This window comes from Pituophis catenifer, unplaced genomic scaffold, assembly GCF_029215685.1.
Source record: "Pituophis catenifer annectens isolate HBS135680 unplaced genomic scaffold, rPitCat1.0.hap2 SCAF_1, whole genome shotgun sequence".
In the NCBI taxonomy this organism is placed as follows: domain Eukaryota; kingdom Metazoa; phylum Chordata; class Lepidosauria; order Squamata; family Colubridae; genus Pituophis; species Pituophis catenifer.
The window spans coordinates 249265471-249287833 of NW_027256881.1; the positions used below are offsets into that span (position 1 = coordinate 249265471).

General features: G+C 38.0%; 1 protein-coding gene across 1 annotated transcript in view; it reads left to right on the forward strand.

Annotated features, from left to right (window-relative positions):
• Positions 1 to 8249: 8249 nt before the first annotated feature.
• Positions 8250 to 22363, forward strand: part of IGSF22 (immunoglobulin superfamily member 22) — a 51809-nt gene continuing 37695 nt past the window's right edge. The window contains exons 1-2 of the mRNA XM_070957432.1: positions 8250 to 8352; positions 13861 to 13995. Of these exons, the coding sequence (XP_070813533.1) occupies positions 8250 to 8352; positions 13861 to 13995 (238 nt within the window). The remainder of the gene's footprint in view (positions 8353 to 13860; positions 13996 to 22363) is intronic.

Sequence of the window (22363 nt, forward strand, 5' to 3'; positions counted from 1 at the left end):
GTTTTAAAAGGGGAAATTATTTGGACTTTTCTATTGCAGAGACTTAATGGATAAAATTTGCAGTCCCTGGATCAGTTCCAAGAATAAAATTACAATTATAGTTGTTGTAGTATTATCACTCGGGAGGAGTTTCTTATATAGTTACTGTTATGTATTTATGATAATGCTTCTTCACATTCCTAACACAGTTTAAATCCTACTTTATCAGATCATGGTTCAATTGGAAGCAAGGATTTAGAGTTCCTCTTTGAGGTAGTACAAACGTAGAATATACTAATTGAAAAAATGCTAGTAAGTAAATAAATAAAATTGTACAAGAGAATAACAAGCTCTCGTATGTAATATTTCCAGCAGAATCCATAAATAAAATATTCCTGAAGTTAGCTGGGGCTCTTCCACATCAACAAAATCCCTTCATTAAAGGCTCTTGAGTAAATTTGGAAGTCATAGGAGAAGAGAATGTGTTTGTGCATGTCTGAATGCAGTATCCATCTATGAAGCTGAAGGAGAAGCAATTCCACTCACAACATAGGTTTAAAGGTTTCCCCTGTCCACTCAGGACTGACTCAAGGGGGTGGTGCTCATAGCTGATTCTCAACCGAAGGAGCCTGTGTTGTCTGAGAGGTGCTTATATCATCTGACCGGCATGAAAGTACAGAACACAGTAACCTTTCTGCCAAAGTAGTACCTACTTATCTACTCGCGTTTGCATGCTTTCAAAATGCGACATTTGAGCTGGAGCAAGTAAGGAGAGCTAATCCTGTTGCATGGCATTCTGGTTTCAAACCCAGGCTGCCAGCTTTTCAGATGACAAACAATGTCTTTAACCGCTGAGCCATTGTGTTGCCCATTCACAACATATATGTCCTAAAAAAAGATTTATTTCAATGAGAAATCATCATGCTTGTCTGAGTCAAGGTTTTATTCTTATATCTTACCCCTGACTAAATTCCAGTGAATCTATATCAATTAAAAAATAGGAAGCAGGAGACTGAAGAAATGTCACCACCTGCAACGGATGCAAAATACTTTGTCTAAAAATATTCACAGTAAAAAGGTATACGGATCTCCTTCGCTCAGTATGGCAAATAAAGAGTTGTATATCGAGACAAGTAATTCTAATTTCATATATTAATATATACTCTACAGACAGTCATCGACTTACCACAATTGAGCCCAAAATTTCTATTGCTAAATGAAACTGTTCTAAAATGAGTTTTGACCCATTTTATAATCTTTCTTACCACAGTTGTTAAGTGAATCTGGCTTCTGAATTGAGTTTGCTAGTCAGAAGGTTGTGTAAGGAACTGTCATAAATATGAGTTAAGTTGCCAAGTGTGTGGATTTTGATCATGTGACCATGAGGATGCTGCAACAGTCATAAATGTGAAAAACGGTCATAAGTCACTTTTTTTCAGTACTGTTGTAACTTGGACTGGTCACCAGGGTGGATAAAAATGATTTTTTTAAAAAAATCCAAAAAATCGGATTTTTTTTATTTAAATCAGATTTTTTTGATTTTTATCGAATTTATTTTAATAAAAAACTTTTGGGGTAAAAATCTATTGTAAGATATTTTTCTATTTAAGATACATAAATAATTTAGTTCATTCAGCATGAAATGGAGCTTAGTTATTCTGCAACACTGGGACTATCGGTGAGTCAACAGTGGGTCAAAGGAGTAGCAGAGATGACAGTTGCTCTTTAAAAATTATGATTTAAATCGAGTTGATTTAAATCAAGCCTTTTTACTAGTGATTTAAATCATGATTTAAATTGTGATTTAAATCAACTCGGTTTAAATCAAATCCACCCTGCTGGTCACTAAATGAATGGTTGTAAGTTGAGGACTATATTAGCATAGCATAGCAAACAAGAACCTCAAGGAAGCAGAATAACAGAATACAGAAGAGTTGAAAGGGAGCTTGGAGATCTAATCCAACCAGTGGTGAGATTCAAAAATTTTTACTACCGGCTTGGTGGTCGTGGCATGGCTTGGTGGGTGTGGCAGGGGAAGGATACTGTAAAATCTCCATTCCCACCCCACTCCAGGGGAAGGTTACTGCAAAATCCCCATTTCCTCCCGATCAGCTGGGACTTGGGAGGCAGAGAATAGATGGGGGCCAGGCTAGTCAGAGGTGGTATTTACCGGTTCTCTGAACTACTCAAAATTTCCGCTACCGGTTCTCCAGACCTGGTCAGAACCTGCTGAAACCCACCTCTGAATCCAACCCTCTGCTCAGGCAGGAGACCCGATACCATTCTGGACAAATGGCTGTCTAATCTCTTCTTTAAAACCTCCAGTAATGGAGCATCCACAACTTCTGAAGGCAAAGACGTTCCTCTGATTAACTGTTTTCACATGCCGTTTTCCTGCTCTTCGCATAGAATCTTCCTTTCTAATTTAAGAGCAATGAAAAAAGAGGAAAAGGAACATTGCTTCTTTCAAGCATGAATACTGTGCATGCATGAGGGAAGGAGAGTGCGGTCTGATTCTACCTTTAACGGGGGGTACATGCAGTGGTGAAATCCAAATTTTTTCACTACCGGTTCTGTGGGTGTGGCTTGGTGGCTGTGGCTTGGTGGGCATGGCAGGAAAAGGATACTGCAAAATCCCCATTCCCTCCCCACTCTGAGGCCAGCCAGAAGTGGTATTTGCCGGTTCTCCGAACTACTCAATATTTTCGCTACTGGTTCTCCAGAACCTGTCAGAACCTGCTGGATTTCACCCCTGGGTACATGGCAGAATTTGAGGGAGAGGCAATTCTTATTACAACATATGCCTTATATAAAAGATTTCTCCTCTGGGAAGTTGTAATACTTGTCTGCGTCAATGTTTTATTATTAAGTTTGAATTAAGCTCAAGTCCCAGTGGCAACTTCAAGACTTCTCCATTACTCTTATAAGGTAACGTCTTTTGATGGTAAGCCATCCCCAGGGATCTGACAGAGAGAAGGCTTGAGGAGTTCATCCTGCTTTGCATAGTGATCGAGGCTTCCTGCTAAAATCAGCAGGAGGAAAATATGCTCTGGGAGCTAAAAACATCCAGAAGCATAAAGGATGTGCAATAAATATCTACTGAGAAAAGTCGGAAGTAATAATTTGATTTCTTCATATTAGAGAAGGTAGAGATCATTTGAGGCTTCCACTTTAAAAACGAGCTATTTCTTGACAAAAATAATAATGAAACCATGAGAGTTTTAAGTGCTATCCACCAGTCCTTGAGCTGGCAGAAAATGTTACCACAATAGCACATTTGCACATTTGTTTTTATGAAGTTTGGAAGCTGCCCAGAGCTACCCCACTTGAGTGAGGTGGGTGGCATATAAATTTAACAAACAAATTTAACAAATACTGTGTGTGACCAACCATACGCTAAATAAATAAATAAATTAACAAATAAACACACACACACACACACACACACACACACACACACACACAAAACAAACATTAAGACTGCTGTCTAAGAACATGCTGGATTTAATTTTTAATTACTGTTGTGTCCTTGAGTTGTGCCTCTGTAATACTGTCTCTAAATAAGTGAAATTGTTGAAGCTGCAGAAATGCACATGTAACCACATCGCCCACAAGGGGCCAGTGTCTATTTAAAGTTTCAGCTACACAGAGCCATATTTGAGATATGCTGAGGGATCCAGCTCAGGCTGTGTAAAGGCACTTTAGCCAGTTCATCTCTGCTACAGAACACAGAAGAGCTCATTGATGCTTCACAAAGACCGGTTTCAAAACAGCATCCGTCAGTGGTCTTTTCAGCCAGAAAAAGGAAAGGTACTGTACTATATGCACACCATTTTATTTGCCTGTTGTATTTGCAATACCATACAGGTGTTTCTGTTCTAATTGCTTTCAGATGTGTTCTTCTTTCTTTCTTTTGAATATGTCACCTAATCTGATGTATTCTTGAAAATATCACATTGTATTAAAGTTAATGGATAGAGACTAAGAATAAGTAACATTCAAGCTCACTTACAGCATCTAAACAACAGGATGCAAAATGTAATTGTTATTGTCAGTTCCAAGCAGACTTAAATATATCCTTGATAGCATCCAGGATCCTGAACAGTCCAGACTGACTTTTATCACAATAAAACCAGGTATTTGTTGAGCTGGAAAAGACAGTGCAAGCCATTAGATTCAATCACCTGCACCATCCAAATCCCAAACAGATGGCTATCTATCCTCCACTTGAACTGGGAGTCCATCATTTCTCAGGGTCATTGATCTCACTGTTGAAACTGCTCTTATTGTAGGAAATTTTTCTTTATCTTCAGCTGAAATCTGCCTTCCTGTAGCTGGAATCTGATTCCACATCCTAAACTCTGAAAATATAGAAGACTTTTTTTTTCTGGGTGACATTCTTTCAGGTATTTTGAGAATCCATTGTATTTGTCCATTCTCTTCCTAAAACTAAATTTTCCCAATTCCTTCCATCACTCTTCATAGCATTTAGCTTCTAGCGGCATAAAAATCCTTATCACCCACTGAATCTATTTCAGTCTGGCTAAGCCCTTTGTGGGTTGTATAGTAATTAATACAATATTAGATGTAGGATCTGACAAGGGTAGAAAATAGGGGAACTGCTACATCTTGTGGTTAAGAAATTATATTTCTTTTTCTGCAATTAAAATAGCTTTTAACCTTTTTTTTTTTTGCAGGCAAGTGACATTATTGATTTACTTTACTTGTAATCAAATACTACTATATTGTATTTTTCATTATTATCAACCCAAGTATTCCTTGGGCTATAGTTGAGCGTTTAATTTCTGTTTCCTAATGAAGAGCTTTGTCTCTGATTGATTTTATACCATTATGTTTGGCTTATTGCTCTAACTTATCAAAGTCTCATAGAATTATATTAATTTCACTAAATGTTATGTCATCTTGAAAAATTTGAGAAACAAATCTCTATTTCTTCATTCAGGATATAAACTGATACATTTAATAGAATTTTCCAGAATTGAATTTTCCACAATTGAAGTTTCTGACATCTTTTATTCCAGCTTGATAACACTCACTGAGTATGATTTTCAAACCAGCTATGTATCCATGTCACTGTAATATTACCCAGTCTATACTGAACTTGCTAATCAGAATGATATTGTAGTGGAATGGAAGGACTAAAAAACATTCCCAGGTCAGTCAGAGACAGCTTTATTGCGCAAGGTTCAGAGCCGGATTTGTACCTGAAGCTTTGAACAAAGAAAGAACTCTGATACGATGGTTTTTATACATTTCTAAGACAAAGGATTCAGTGAGATCATACATTTTCCATATATGGTTAATCATGAGATCATACATCCGATTTTCCTTCTATGGTTACATACACAGTATAATAAGTTCATCTAATTACTTAAAGCATTAATCTTAGTTTACAAAATTATCTTAGCCACACAACTTTTCTTAAGTGCTCGGAGTTGCCAATGGGAGAGTTACTACTATCCTTGGGTAAATTCATTGGATTAAGTAACTCTTTGTAACATATAGGTCTTTGTGTCATTCACAGTCAGGTCACTCAGATGTTTTCCATTATAGCAGTCCTTTCCGTGACATCTAGGTCTCAGAAGATATATTACCACTTAAAGGGGTTTAACTGTTTGTTAATGTAATTTCCAACAAGCACTTTCCTCTCTTATAATAATGTGAATAGATAGGGTCTCTCAGAGTTCATGTATCCAAGCACGTCTTCCCCTTATAATAATGTGAATAGAGAGGGTCCCCCAGAGCCCATATATCTGACTCTGTATGATTCCTATTTTATTCACATTATTTCTTTTATCTACATTATTCTTTATTTGCTATTTACCTCAATATAAATATTTTTTTTGGGGGGGGGGCAATCTATTTTAATGGAATATGCACCATTCCATTAATCTACTGAGGAAGCTACCTGATTAAATAATACGATAAGGCAAGATTCGTTCCTGACAAATTTGCACTGGCTTCAGAATTGCTGTTGTTTCCAAGTTATTTACAGACTGATTATTGTGATTGGACTATCAAATCCATCTTTCAAGGACTACCCAGATGCAAAACACAAATTCTCAGGAGGACTGCATACAAGAATAGAAAAATTAAATCCTTTAAAAAGAAAAGGTGACTCTGGAGGAAGATATCTGAGGGAGAAGCTGTGAACCAGGCCAAGAAAACATATGATCATTCCGTACAGTTTCTGATTAAAGTTCAAAATTGCCAACTATCATAGAACGATACAATTATAAGGATGGAAAGAAATATAAGAATTACCTAGTTCAACCTTCCACAATGTGCAAGAAACCATATAATTACCCTTGAAAGGGGCTTGCCCAGTTCTTTGCTTTTCAAAAAACAAAAAACCCTCTACAAAGGTTATGAGAATGCTCCACATGTCTTCTGCTCCACTTTTGGACAGTGCTCATCAGGAAGGGTTTTTTCTTTCTTGGATTTAAATGAAACCTAAATAACTACAACTTTTACCCAATATTTCTAGCCTTAGTTTATGTGGCAATAGAGAATAATTCCTGATCATTTTCCCTATGGCTCATTTTTACATATCTGAACACTGTACTGGTAACATGTTTCCTCTCTGTCTTCTTTTCTTTTCACATCCCAAGTTCCTTCTGCATGTCTTATAGGGCTTCTTCTCAAATCTTAAAGATGATCATCCATGTTGTCCTCACCTGAACCTGTTCCAACCTCTCAATTTGGAAAAAATAGTATCAAAAACTATATAAAGTATTGCATTTTTCAGGAAGGCCCTGAAGGCACTGAAGATGTGGTTCTGTTAAAAGCTTAGAGACCATAGATGGATACAAAACAAATCAAGTGGTTGGTGTGATTGTGTTTGTTGATGTCACCGGGGGTGGGTGGAGGTGTGTGGGTGGGAGGAACTATGGGTACCGTGATGTGCATTTTTAATTTTGTAAGTTGCCTGGAGTCAAGTTGAGCAACCATATAAATTTATTTAAAAATACTCATTTATAGGAGACCATTTGTCTCCTATATTTTGGAATTTTCAGGGTTTTTATGGTTTGTTTTCTTCTTTTTAAATAAGTTTGATTTTGTACATTTGTGGTGGAATATAGGGCTGAAGCCTGCAGTCATATATCATTTCAATGTGACTGAGCCCGGGAGATAGTATTATTAAAATTATTTCAGTTATTTACATCTTAGTCTTTTAATCAGGAGAAAGGCAGTACAGGTTATGAAAGCTGTCTTTATCTCATATACTGGGGCTAGGGGGAAGATGCCAGTTATGCCATCTGAATGTGGTAGCACTAGGATCTCCAAGTAGGTACCCCAAAGTGGGAGGTAGATGCCTGATGGAAAGTCCTGGGAGCAGAGATTTGAGATCTGTGACCTATGATACTATGGGCTTAGCCATTTCTCCATACTGCTTCTTTTATGAATTGCTCTAGAATCTTTATAGATATTAATGCCCTGCATATTGGTCTGTAGTTCCTTGGATCGTCTTCTTCTAAAGACAAAGATCACATTCGCCCATTTCCAGACATTTGATATTTCACAAGTTCACCAAGATTTCTCAAAATTATACATTCATATTAAGCCAAACAATTTTTTTTCTTTCCCCCTGTGTTCTGGACAGTTCAATCTTTTTCAGATATGCATCCCTTCCTTATACGTGGGAATCTGAATTATGATTTTTGGTTTCGCCTTGTTATTTTGTTAACTGACTAGTATTGTTTTTATTCCTTTGTTATCCATCACAGGAACATTCAGGCTGAAGATATCGGATAAACTGAGCCATCCTTTCCAATGTCAGGGCCTTCCAGATGCTAGGTTTCAACTCCCTGAACTTCCCTGACCATTGTTTCTCAACCGTGATCACTTGACGATATATGGACATGAGGGCTGGCTGCGGAATTCTGGGAGTTGAAATCCACACATCTTCAGGTTGCTGAGGTTGAGAAATACAGGCTTAGGTCAGTGGTTCTCAACCTTTTCTTTACCAGTGGCCCCATTTAAATACCTTTTGTGGCCAAGGACCATGGCCACGGACCCCCAAGACTTAACTCAAGATTTAAATCATAACATTTCTTCAAGCCTTCACAGATCCCTTGTGAGGACATCGTGGCCCCCCAGGGGTCCACGGACCACAGGTTGAGAACCGCTGTTTTAGATCAAGACCAAGTGAAATAAAAGAGGTGCTTACATTAAATGAGTAAAATGATTTTTTTTCCCCTTCCACAGCTTTTATAAATTCTGCAACCTGTAAAAACATCAAAGTCATTATGGCAACTTCAGTCCTGCAGATGAAAACTCAGGTCCAGCAACATTACTCTTCTGCCTCCAGCTCAGCGCAGCACATGACTCAGACAACCAAAATCACAGAAGGCAAGTACTGTAGTTGGATAATTATCTCCAGGAGGTCAGAATATCAAAAAAATGCTATAGCTGTTTTTAAAGAAGGAATACAGTTATATTAATTAATTCTAAGTCAGCTAATGTAGACACGTTGATTATATCTCAGTGCCCGAAAAGGGGGTGGAATCTCTTTTTGACAACTACCCATTGATATTGTCACAAGTAAATGCCTTATTCTTCATTATGTAAATAGTACATAACCAGGATATCAGGGGTTAACTTATTCATCACTACTTAATATATTCATATTTAACCACTCCCATATCTAGCTCCACCCCATGTATATATAAGGAGCTGTATGTATTCCTTCTGTGCTTCTATCTGTGATTATTCAGTGAATATAGAATGCCTTCTGTAAATAAACAGTGCTTTATTTGAATATCTAATTCTTAATTCATTTATTGAGTCTGATCCTGAAAATATCGTAACAGATATCATTATAATCAATACTTTTGCTTGCTTCAGGCTTAGCGTACGGGACCTGTAATTCACAATTATGTTTAACTTCCTGAGTCTCAATGTTTTCCAAATGTGATGGTCTGTTATGGTCTGCAGTCCTAACAAACTGGTATTTCAGAGTGCCAATTGCCTTTCTAATTCTGCCATCCAAAACCAACGGAAAGTCTCTGGGTGTCTTATATTTCTTATTTATTTTGATATTTCTAGGCTGCTTTGATACTTGCCTGCCCCCATTAGCAATAGCACTTAGACTTATATACCACTCCATAGAGCTTTACAACACTCTCTGGACACTTTACAATACCAGCATATTACCCTCAACAGTCTGGGTTCTCATTTATGTGATATCGCCAACAGTCTGTTCTGTCCCCGTACCACGCACACACACCCACAGACGGCCCGGAGTTAATAAACCATACGACAAAACTTTTTGATGTTAAAGCTGGCAGCAACCCAGTGGCTAGCTGCCAATTCAGACTTTACTCACACAAAACAAAGATTAATCCAAATGCAGTCCAATAAAGCAGGCAAAGTCCAGTAAAGCAGAGATCATGGAGTATTTCCAGTTTGTTGCTCGTCACAAACTGAACCAGCCACCACACCCACATTTATACCCTGTGGGGTGTGGTCCAGTGACTCAGCTAATCTCTGGCACGCCTTCCCCTCTGCTGTGCACACTTCTCCCTGCTCCTCTGTCGAGGGTCCAGCCAGCACTTATCTTCCTCGTCGCTGTCCACCTGTGGCTGCGGGGATGTGCTTGGCTCTGAGCCTATTGTTTGGCCTTCGGTGTCCTCCGGAGGCATTGCCAGAGAGGAGGGTCCTGGAGAGAGAGGCCTTGCCAACTCCTTCCCCTCACTCTCAGAGTCTGCATCTGTCGATAGCCCGGGCTCAGGCAACAGAGCCACAACACTGTCTTACAGGTAGACCAAATAGGAAACACAACCAGATCAGCTACTGGAATTCTGCTTTATTGTAAGGTTACATTAAAAGAATCTTGCAAGTCGAAAAGTATAATTTTTCCCCATTTCATTTACCCCGAGAAATTAGGGAGGGTTTCTTCCAAATTCCTGTCCCGTCCACTATCCAGCACTACGAGCTATGCTGTCTCTTATCCAACCATGCCTTAGGAAGAGTCTTTGAAGGTCATTCCCTCATGCAATTACGCCCACTTTCTTCTACCATCTTGTCTTAGTCCCAAATCAACCTCTTTCATGCCGACTCTGAGGTCATACATCTATGATTACCCTTTCTGTTCACTCCAGTCCCAGATGGATTATGTCACAGGGGCAGGGAATTCTTTTAGTTTATGATATGCTGTACAGCAAGAGGTTGTACAGAGCTCAAAGGCACATTTTTCTAATCTTTTCTGTTCAATTGTTTTCTTTTTTCGATTGTAGTAATTAAATTTAAACAGTTAATGATGTTAGTATATTTTAACTTTCCTACAATTTTGACACCAATTAATACAAGGATATTTATCTCTTATGTAAACAATGAAATCCCACCATTGTTTGCTACGCATTACTGGTTTCCATTATCAAGGAATAGATTTTATCGGTAATTTTCGCAAGCAATGCTGTCTTATTATTATACTGGCCATCTACTGAAATATTGCCTAATTATTTCCATTTTCTAATTATAATTTTGCTGCTAAAAGTAGAATTAATAAGTTTATTTTGCAATTTTTTTTCTAACCATCCAATATGTGTAGTAAACTTAATTTTGGAGAAAATTCAAAACTAAACTCAAACTTAACTAAACTTCTGTTTAGTTAGATATGGTTTTTATTAAAACCTTTCTGCTAAAAATCTGAAACTTTATTACATTCCTACCCAAAATGGGGGAAAAAATATTCCCTTCAGTTTACAGCCTTGCCAACAATTTACTGCACCATTATAAGATCTATATAAGATTTTTTATTGGAACTGATGACACTGAAGTAAAAAGATATATTTCTTGTAGAGTTGCTTATAAGCATCCCCCAAGCCACTGTAGAAATTGTTAGTTCCATCAAAATTTATTTCAAGTAAGGCCTGATATATTTTAGAGATTATAGCTTTAGGTTCTATAAATAATTTTTTCAACATTAGACAGATGTCTGTTACCAATCTCCAGCATCCTTGTTTTGCAATTATAAATTGATTTAACAATACAGAAGTGATGGCATCTTATATTCTCACTGCTGTTCTGTCCAAATTATAAAATATTGTGTTATTATAAAAATACTTTCCTCTATGGAGCCCTTTTTTCCTACATGATATCAATGGTATGGATATTTCTTGATTAAAACTTAAAACCTGATTAAAACTAAACAGATACCTAAAATAAAACCTGGAAACATCTTTCTTTACATTCATCACATGACTTATGTAAAGTTGCTGTTGAGTTCATTTGTTTTATGAAAGTCCACTTGGAATGGAAAAAAACAGATTCTTACCCAATTCTTACCTAAGAATTGAACATTCTTCATCTCAATCCATTATTTGCCATGGTGTTATAGTGGTTAGAATGCAGCATTGCAGGCTACCTCTGCTTAGAGTTCGATCCTGACTGGCTCAAGATTGACTTAACCCTCCATTCTTCTGAGGTCAGTAAACTGAAGACTCAGATTGTTTGGGACAATATGCTGACTGTGTAAACCACTTAGAGAGGGCTGTAAAGCACTATAAAATGGTATATAAGTCTAAGTGCTATTACTCCCCATGTTTCCTCGAAAATAAGACCCTGCCTTATATTTTTTTGAACCCCAAAATAAGTGCTTGGCCTTATTTTCAGGGAGGTCTTATTATTTTGGGGCATGTGGAGCAAGAGGGGCTCCTCTTGCCGTCTTACCTGATTTCCAGCTCTGCGTTTAAATATTTTTGGGGAGGGCTTATTTTTTGGGGAGAGGCTTATTTTAGCGCATGCGCTCAAAAGCCCGATTGGGCTTATTATCAGGGCATGTCTTATTTTTGGGGAAACAGGGTATTAGCTGAGCTGCTTGGTAGTATAAACAAGGTAGTATAAACAAGGTATGCCCCCAATTCTACCCTAATTTGAACTAAGCATAAAATACATCAGTTTGGGGGATAACATTCTGTTAGGGAATGGAGTTGAGGGGTCCCCCGGACCTGGGACCAGCTCATGAGCAAACGCACTAGGACTGAAATAAATCTGACAGAGGAGTCTTGTGTAAAAATATAATTTACTTTAAAATGTTTAAAAAGCACTATGTCTTTAAGAAAGCACATTAAAAACAAAGTCTTATCTTGGTTATGTGAAGCAAGGCTATCTCCCTAGATTCCTCTCCACAATACTGAAACAGTTCACAAGAGAATAAAGCTAACATGAAGATAAGCAGCTTCGGTGTCGATACATCATCGAAGTAGTAGAAGGGCGGCAGCACAAACTTCACAGCTAAAAGTCACCTGAAGTAAAAACAGTTCAAACAGCAAACGTAGCTTGAAGTTTGTGGGAGGAAGAATGTCCAGCAACAGCAGTCCCGATGATAGCTTGCATGCTTCGAAACAGCAAAAGGCAAGCATCCGTAGGAGTTTCTCTGCAACAGCGTCTGGAGTCCTTATCTGTGCTTCTCCTCCCATCTGCGATGTTGCACTGAGCTCTGCTTGCAGCTTCCAGCAAGAGCTCTTGCATCTAGGCCTAAAACAGCGTTTAGGCCCAAGTAGCAAGCGAAAAGGTCCTTGCTTATATGGGGAGTTAACCTGCAATTAACTAGGGCGGGGAAGGCTTGCAGGTAATTGCAAACAGGAGATGGCTTGATTGAAACCATACTGTTTGTGACTGATCAAGTAGCCACAGCAATCCTGAAAACACTCGTGACACATTCTGATTGCTGTTACAAGTAGTCCTTGAATTACGACTGTAAATGAGCCCAAAATGTAGGTTGCTAAGTGAGAAAATTGCTAAGTGTGTTTTGCCCCATTTTACAACTTTTCTTGCCACATTTGTTAAGTCAATCACTGCTGTTGTTAAATTAGTAACATGGTTGTTAAGGGAATCTGGCTTCCCCATTGACTTTGCTTGTCAGAAGGTCACAAAAGGTGATCACATGATTCTGGGATATTCCAACTGTCGTAAATGTGAGTCAGTTGTCAAGCATCCGAATGTAAAGCACATGACCATGGGGATGCTGCAACAGTCATAAGTGTGAAAAATGGTCATAAGTCACTTTTTTCACTGCCGTTGTAACTTTGAACCATCACTAAGCAAACCGTTACATGTTGAGGACTACTTGTAAATGGCCTAAAATCCTAAAACAACTCTTGTTCCATTTTTTCATGTCCTCTTATTTTTTTTTAATATAGCCATAATTAATTTTTTTCATAGAGTCATAATTGTTATTGAATAACTTATTTGCAATCTTGGATATTTAAATCTCTAAATATAAAATACATTTATATATTTTATTTAAAAATTATATCTAAATATAAAAATAAAAATCTCTAGATATTTAAAGATTTTGTATTTAAAGGCAACTTGTAAAATATTCAATATAATAGTTTGCTTATGAGACAGACTTTGAATGCAAATGATTATAAGTTTGTTTGTTTTTTAAATTGATTATTAAATACAGACTCAAGCAAATTCTTGATGTTTTTTTTTCATAAATTGGGAAGAGTCCAAAGCATGGGAGAGGGACATGATTACATGAGCAGCAAATAAATCCAATAGATAATTTTTGCCTTCTTACTTGTTCTTTGATGAAGGTTACGGGAAGAAGATGTGGACTGACATAATGATAATTTCAAAGGAAAGGAGGCTGGGGAAGCTGGGATCCTTTTTCACTTTAAAACAGAATTTGTGGTGAATATTGAACTGTGAGATCTGTTCTAAAGTTTATTGAAATAATGATAGACTTATTTCTTTTAGTGCTTTGGTATTTAGCCATCCATTGCTGGAAAAAACATGAGCCATTTTTTTTCCTAATTATTGCTTTCTGGAGATATTTGTGGACCTAAGTCTCAAACAGATTAATGAAAAATGTTATTTTGTATGACATGTGCCTGCTTTTATCTGCAGGGGAAATGGTTTCCAAGAAATCCTCTTCTTCTTCTGTAGAGTCCTTCAGCATGGTTTCTCATTCTGTGGAAATCCCTGCAGGAGAAAGCATTCCTGAATTTATGGAAAAGCCTCAGCCACTGACAGCTCACGAAGGTAACCTCTTATTCACCCTCCATATTAGCCTTCCCCAATATAATATTACACCATAACTGCCTGGTTCTCTGTCACATTTATGTTCAAGAGGAAAGAATAAGTAGTCTTATTCTTCCAGTATTCATCTCTTCCCCACCACCACCACTGAAACTCTCCTAAAGTTAAATTTGGGAGTGAATGTTAATGGGGGGAGGGACAGAAAATTGGGAAGGAGGGGTTGGAATGAAGTCACTCCAACCATAACATTTGGCTGACTTGAATATTCCAAACATATTTCACTATGAAAAGCTGGAGCTGGTCATACGAAAAGACTCAACAAACTGTTCTCCACCATTCTCCTGCAATTAGAGAATATAAGCTTGGACTGCCATTTGTCAGAAATGGTGTAGGGTCTCTTGCTTGACCGGGGAGTTGGACTAGATGACCTATAAGGTCCCTTCCAACTCTGTTAATCTGTTATCTGTTAATGCTAAATTGGTTGGCTGGTTAGATTGTTTATTGAGTTTCTAGGCTACCTGACTCCTAAACAACTTTGGATAGCTTCACAAATTAAAAGAATATATAAAAACATTTCAACATCCAAGGGATAGTATAAATTCCATCCATATCTGCCCCAACTGAAAAGCCATATTTCCCCCAACACCCTAACCCCTAGTCCTGGTGTGGGGAAGCACATTTCTAAGGATTGCTTAAAGATGAGCAAGGGGAGAAGTTTTTACACGTTGGGGAAAAAATTGTTCCAGAGAGCCAGTGCTGTGACAGAGTGGCCTCATTTCTAAATCACATTGCTTCATGGATAGCATAATTAAACCAATTCTGTTGGAACACATAGGATAGATCAGTAATTGCTAACCTTTCACGTCACCACATGCTGACCTGCGTACCGGAAATGGCACACAAAACCATCTCGCCTGGAACGCGTGGCCTCGCTGGCCTTTGCATGCGCTGGAGCACCAAAATCCGGAAGAGCAATGTTCCTGAACCTCTAGTTTCTGGCGCGAAGGTTTGCCCGATGAAAAGCAGGCCATCATGCATGCACGCGACAGAAATCTGGAAATTCACGTGCTGGAGTGCACATGTGTGATGGAACGCTGCTCTTCTGGGTTTTGGCGCTCCTACGCGCGTGAAGGCCAGTTGACTGGCGCACATGTGTGCATAGGAACACAGAAGAGGAGCCAGCAAGGCCGTGCATCCCGTGTGGGATGGTTCTGCATGCCACTTCTGGCACATTTTCTATAGGTTTGCCAACATGGAGATAGATCATGTAGGAGAAGGGTTGGCAGAGCCAGGGGAAGAAGTTAAAATAGACATTGATTATAAATTTTTGCATAGCCACAAGCAAACTAAGTCTAATCCCTCTTGAATGCCATTGACCGTTATCTAGTTCTAACCAGATGCTAACCATTAGTCTGAGAAGGTTCCTGTGTATAGACTTTAACAATACACTATCTGGAACTTCTGCATGCAAACCTGGTTTTTGTGCACCTGATAGGTTAACTCTGCAGGAGAAAGCTAGTCCTTCAAATAGCTAGGTTATACTATACATAACGATATTATGTAGGTTTTAGAGGTAATCACTAGCATTTTTAATTGCACTTTCAAGTGCAGCTCACCTAGCATGGGTGTTACGTGGCCAAAGCAAGTCTTTTCTGTCATTGTTGTTGCATCCAGCTGTCATTTCTCAGCAATCTTTAAGCTAATCTCATATTAAGTGCATTGTAAGGCAGTAATTCCCCCATGGGGTAACTAAGGCATGAGTCTTATAAAGAGGGCTTCTTATTCCAGGAATGGGCTCAAAGGATGTACAAGTTGAAGGTGTGCAAAGGCCTTTCTGGCCATGGCTTCCGCTCCTTCTCAAGCAAGAGCTGAGAGTTCAGGAAGACCCCAGATTTCTCCCCAGTCCTGATCAAAGGTGGAAGGTCCCCAAAACTTGGTCCTCCCCGAAACTGGGAGAATCAAGCACCCACAGGCACTTAGTCTTGCTCAGGTTGAACTTGATCTTGTTCCTCCCCATCCAGGCACCAACAACCTCCAGATATTGAGATAAGATTGTGCCTGCATCACTTAGAGTCTTAGACAATCAGAAGTCAAGATGTACTGCTGAGTATGAAGATCTTGGGGCAGATATTATCATCAATGTGCTGGTGGTACCCAACTCCAATGTTACAGATGAAAATACCTAACCTGATATCTGTAAATATGTGTGCTTGTGTATATGTCATTGTGTGATGTCATTGTGTCACTTACCATTGGTTACTACTTACCATTAGCCCCGCCTCCTCTGTATATAAGTTCTCGCTCCTCCCAGATTGGCTGCTGTCTAATTGTGTTCCTGAGGAAGAAAAGAAATAAATATTACTATTACAAGAAAGTCTACAGTCTCTTATATATGGGCCTAACCAGGATAACCAAACTAGCAACAAATTGGTAGCAAGAGGATGGTTTGGTAGGCCCAACCAAACATAAAGATGCAAGACTCACAAAAAGAAAAAAGAAGACCTGCCACCAGATACATAACAAAAAGAATGGCAGCCCAGCTGACTCCTGACATATATACACCACTTGAAAACATGAAGAAACAAACGCAACCACAAGAATATGAACAGGTAACACAAAACGAACAACCACTAGCTGAAGCAGAAGAACCCTTCTCAACGCCAAACAAAGAAGATGAAGTAAAAAGAAAAATACTACAATTAATAGAAACAACTACAACTGAATCAAATCTGCTTGTGAAAATCCGCAGCATGATAAAAGACCACGGAACAGCAGCAGATAACGAAAATAACAAACAAGAAAACTACGAGGTAAGAAACTCAACCCCTAACTTCAAAAATGACACCAAAGATGGCGACAGCTTCCCGCCTTTTTTATGGCAGCCATCTTACCCACCTAATACCGCTAAAATGCCCAACCAATTACTAAAAGAATTCCAAACCTCAAACTACGAAATAAAAAACAAAAACTACCAAGAAGATGACTACCCGAGCCCAAAAACAAATAAAAAACAATTATTTAAACAAAGCAAAGCTCAACCTACTGAAGTAGAAATAGACAACGCTATACAAGTGCTGACTGCAGCACTCGGGACTAAACTAAAAATACCAAACGAACTACCAGAAAATAAAATAGAAAATTCTAAACTACCATCAGCAAAAAGCCAAAAAGAAACAGACTGTCTAAACAAAGACCTAGCCACCCGAAGAAAGACGCGCTGGCAATCATACTCACCTACCGAAGAGCGACTCGCAGAGCAACCCGGCTCTATCGGCAATAGCGGCAGAGAAAATGGCCGACAAGCCTCCAGTGTCTTCTCCCCCGATCCTCGCGACTCCGGAGACTCCACGACGAGCAGAGCAGCATCCCAGGCATTTTCCAGCCACCAGAGGCCCTCCGGAAACAAAACAGAACAACAGAAGGCCGTCTGGGACATCACCCCGGGAGCTGCAAACAAAGGAACCTCCCTCGCCGACTGCTGGAAGAGAATGAAGACTGAGCATGCCCAGAACGAGCCTGCAGAAAAGGAAAAAGGAAACATAGATACAAGTCAAGACAACATAGAGATAAGTAAATACAGACATACATCTACCATCCCCAGACCTTATTGCGAGTATGCTAAGATCTTAAACCATGGACAGCTACTAAACATGAATAACACCTCACTACACTCAGGGACAATACCTCCAGACTTTATAAAATTGAAATTAGATGGAAGCAACTTAATGGAATGGGACCAGTGTTTACAGATTGTATATTTGAAAGAAAATATTTTATTTTTTATTGATAACCCACCAAATAAGGCTTGGACCTATGAAATAGACTGCCTCCATCACAAAGCATATTATATATTAATTGTCTCTATTTCCCCAAGTATACTCCCCAGTATAGAGCATAATTTAACTGTATTTGAAGTATATCAAAAATTATTCAGACTGTTCTATAGCAAAAGTGTAGCCACCACCACAAAAATCTCTAGGGAATTCTATTCTGCCAAACTAAAACATGATACCTCCATGAGTGAACATATCTTGAATCTAAACGCTGTAAGAGCAGACCTTATTCAAAGGGGAGAAACCATTTCTGACAACACCATGAAAAGCATTATAATTAACTCATTAGATCACAGCTGGGATAACTACATTACCTTAATAGATAACCTAAGTATAGAGCAAATTACTTTAGAAAACCTTACCAATAAGCTTATTACTGAAGATAGACTTAGAAAAGAGCGATATACACAACAAAGAGAAGGTAGAAATCAAAGGAGGACTGATTTCAGGGCCAGAGACAGATACCCACATGAATGTCTCACATGTGGATCTGAAAGACATCAGAGTAGAGACTGCCCCAAGAATATAGGATACAGTGACTCATATAAACACAAGGATAGGAGAATACACTTTTTAGACAGAACTTCCCCAGATTACAGGTATAAGAGAAGAGAATCACCACACTCTAGAGAAAGACAAACATAAAGAAATAACCCTAAAGAAAATAAGAAAGGATCACTATATGGAATAAGAAACAATAACACTTTGATGTCTGATTCACTCAACACCTGGCTCATAGATTCAGGAACCACATGCCATACAACTCATAATAGAGAAATATTAAGCAACTTCACTGAAAAGAAATATTACATTAAAGTAGCAAACCAAAATAAAGTCCTAGTGAGAGGAATGGGAGACACGCATATAAAGGGTATAGAAAAAATAGAGGGGGTACTATTTGTGCCTGAAATTCCAAATAACATATTGGCAACCCTAAAATTAAGCATAGAGAATGGGATAGAAACCACTTTCAGAGGTAGAAAGGTATTTATGACTAAGAACAACAGAAACATAGGTAAACTATTTACAAATGATGAACTAACATACCTACTGCCACAAGATAACGAACTAGTCTATACAAACTATCAATTAAGAAACGAAAAGCCAAATTCAGATAGCCATGATGAAAGTAATAATAAGAATGCATCGACCACTGATATTAATATGTCTGAAAATTTAAACAATGGAAGACCTATTCACGATAATTGTAGTCATTTACTCCACAGAAAGCTAGGACACGCGAGCTTCCCAGTCATACGAAAAATGTTAGAGTGTTCCGAAGATTTAAAAATAAAGAACTGTAAAAATTACTTAGAATGCTCTGTGTGCAATTCATCCAAAATTAAAAACAAACCAAAACCCAAAAAAGCCACTCGCACCACCCAATCAACCTTTCAACTAATTCATATGGATGTAGTAGGCCCATTAAAACCTTCAATTAAATATAAAAAAAGATACTTCCTGACCATAGTCAATGACTACAGTAGATTCGGTTTTGTATACACCCTTAATCACAAAAGTGAGGTTTTCAAAAAATTTAAGGAGTTCTTTAAAATGGTAGAAACGCAACACAATACCAAAATTAAACAAATAATGACTGACAGGGGGTTGGAATTCCTATCCAACGAATTTTCAACTTGGCTAAAATCACAAGGAATATTGCACTTTAAATCTTGTCCATTTTCCCCATTCCAAAATGGAGTTTCTGAAAGGAAAAATGGTTTGCTACAAACCATAGTTAAATGTGTGTTAGATGATGCTGGCTTAAACCAATCATTCTGGGCTGAAGCCCTTACTTATTCCAATTACACTATAAATCGCTTATGGTCCAGCACAATCAACAAGACCCCATACGAACTCATGTATGGAAGGAAACCAAAAATTGGGCATTTGCACGTATTTGGTGTATCTGCTGATGTATATGTGCCCTCACAATTAAGGCGCAAAGGAGAGAAAGTATCCAAAAGACTGATATTTATGGGGTACGAATCAGGGACCAAGGGATATCGCTTCATTGATAAAAATAACCACTTCATTGTATCCAGATCTGCCGTGTTTCATGAACACATGAACTGGTCAAAATTACATCTCAATGAAATTTACCCAGAATCAAAAAATATTACACACACACACACAAAACATCGCACATCAGATACAAACCCCAAATCCACATCTACAAACAGAATCAAATGCCCAGTAATAGTTAATGATGAATGGAAAAAAGGACACCCCACTTTGAAGGTAGATCAATTAACCGAAAAAGAAGCTAAGTATATGCATAGCGATGAACATCCCCAGAATAGGCCCATTAGATCCAATAGGGGCATAATTCCTAAAAGATTAGATGATTACGTACTGTCTATCCAAGCTAAACACCTGACTCCCAACACATATGATGACATACTTAAGCTACCCCTAGAAGAAAAAAGTAAGTGGGAGGAAGCAATGAAAAAAGAGATGGACAGTTTGAGAGAACTAAATGTATATACACCAACAGACCTACCCACTGAGAAATCCCCCATTGGCACCAGGTGGATCTATAAAATCAAAGAGCTAGAAGATGGTAAATTCCTATACAAAGCCAGGTTAGTGGCTCAAGGCTTTGCCCAAAGATTTCCGGATGACTATGAAGACACTTACTCCCCAACCGTTAGATCAGAAAGTGTGAAAACAGCACTAGTGTTAGCTTCTATCTTAAATCTGGAAGTATATCAATTTGACGTGCAGACAGCCTATCTGCACGCTGATCTAGATAAAGAAATTTATGTGAAAGCACCCCCAGGAAAAGATACAAAAAAGGGAGAAATTTGGCTATTAAATAAGAGCCTTTATGGACTAAAACAGTCAGGTAAGCGATGGTATGAGTGCTTATCAAAGATACTTAAAAATATAGGCTTTGTAGCTACTTCGTCTGATTTTTGCTTTTTCACAAAAAAAAATAATGATTCTATTGAATATGTTTTGATTTATGTTGATGATATATTGTATTTTGGACATGACAAAATTAAATGTGATAATTTCGCTGAACAACTAGGCAAAAATTTCAACTTAAAAATATTAGGAAAGGTAAATAAGTATTTAGGAGTTCAAATTGACAAAACAGATAAGGGGTTCAGATTATGGAACTCATACAAAAATGTAACTTGATTAACTCAAAAATTTGTGATACTCCTATGTCAACTGATTTTTATAGGAATGTGTATAATGAGTACAAACCATTCAAGGATAACACTTTATATCGATCAATTATTGGGTCCTTATTATGCATATCTAATTGGACCAGGCCTGATATCACCCTTGCCGTAAATTTGTTGTCAAGACATGTAAGCAATCCTAACTTATACCATTGGGAGGGAATTAAGAGGATTCTAAAATATCTAAAATCTAGCATTGATGTGTGCTTATTCTTAGAACCATTCATTTCTGAAAAACCAACTTTGACCTGCTACGCTGATGCTGATTGGGCTACTGATTCAAAAACCAGAAAAAGCACTTCTGGATATGTTTTTCTTATAAATGGCTGTGCGGTGCACTGGTACACAGGCAAACAGAATTTAATTGCCACTTCTACAGCGGAAGCCGAATACGTTTGCTTATCCAAAGCGGTCAACAATCTAACTTGGTTCGATGATTTATTATCCAATGTGTGGGATGAACCTGTTTATCCAATTATTATCAATGAGAACAATAAGGCAGCAATAGATATATCAGCTTCCGAAGCAATAGGTCAACGATCTCGACATATTGATATCAAATATAAACATGTGAGACAACTGTCAAGTATAGGATTTATTAAAGCTGTCCATTGCGATACTAGTGAACAAATTGCTGATATCCTCACTAAGCCATTACCAACCAAACAACATATGTATTTGACTTCCAAACTTAATGTACATATATAATCTTAATAACCCACCATTAGCTAGGTATTTTAGAGGGGGATTTGTTACAGATGAAAATACCTAACCTGATATCTGTAAATATGTGTGCTTGTGTATATGTCATTGTGTGATGTCATTGTGTCACTTACCATTGGTTACTACTTACCATTAGCCCCGCCTCCTCTGTATATAAGTTCTCGCTCCTCCCAGATTGGCTGCTGTCTAATTGTGTTCCTGAGGAAGAAAAGAAATAAATATTACTATTACAAGAAAGTCTACAGTCTCTTATATATGGGCCTAACCAGGATAACCAAACTAGCAACATCCAAATAGATGACTAACCTGTTGTAGTGATCTCATTTAGTTGCTAAAGAAAGAGGCTAGGAACACACCATCACTCTGCTAAACAAATAATTCCCTCAACACTGTCAAACTATTTACTAAGTCTGCACTACTATTAATCTTCTCATCTTCTCTCTCTTTTTTTTTGCTATTAAAAATATTTATGTTTGCTAGAAATGCAATACTATATATTATTTCTATGTATGTGTTACTGAAGATTAAAATATGACCTTTACAGTAAAGAAAAGAACTATATAGCATTTTAAAGGTAGTTCTCTAGAAAACAGACCGAAGTACAATAGCTCATCTTGTAAA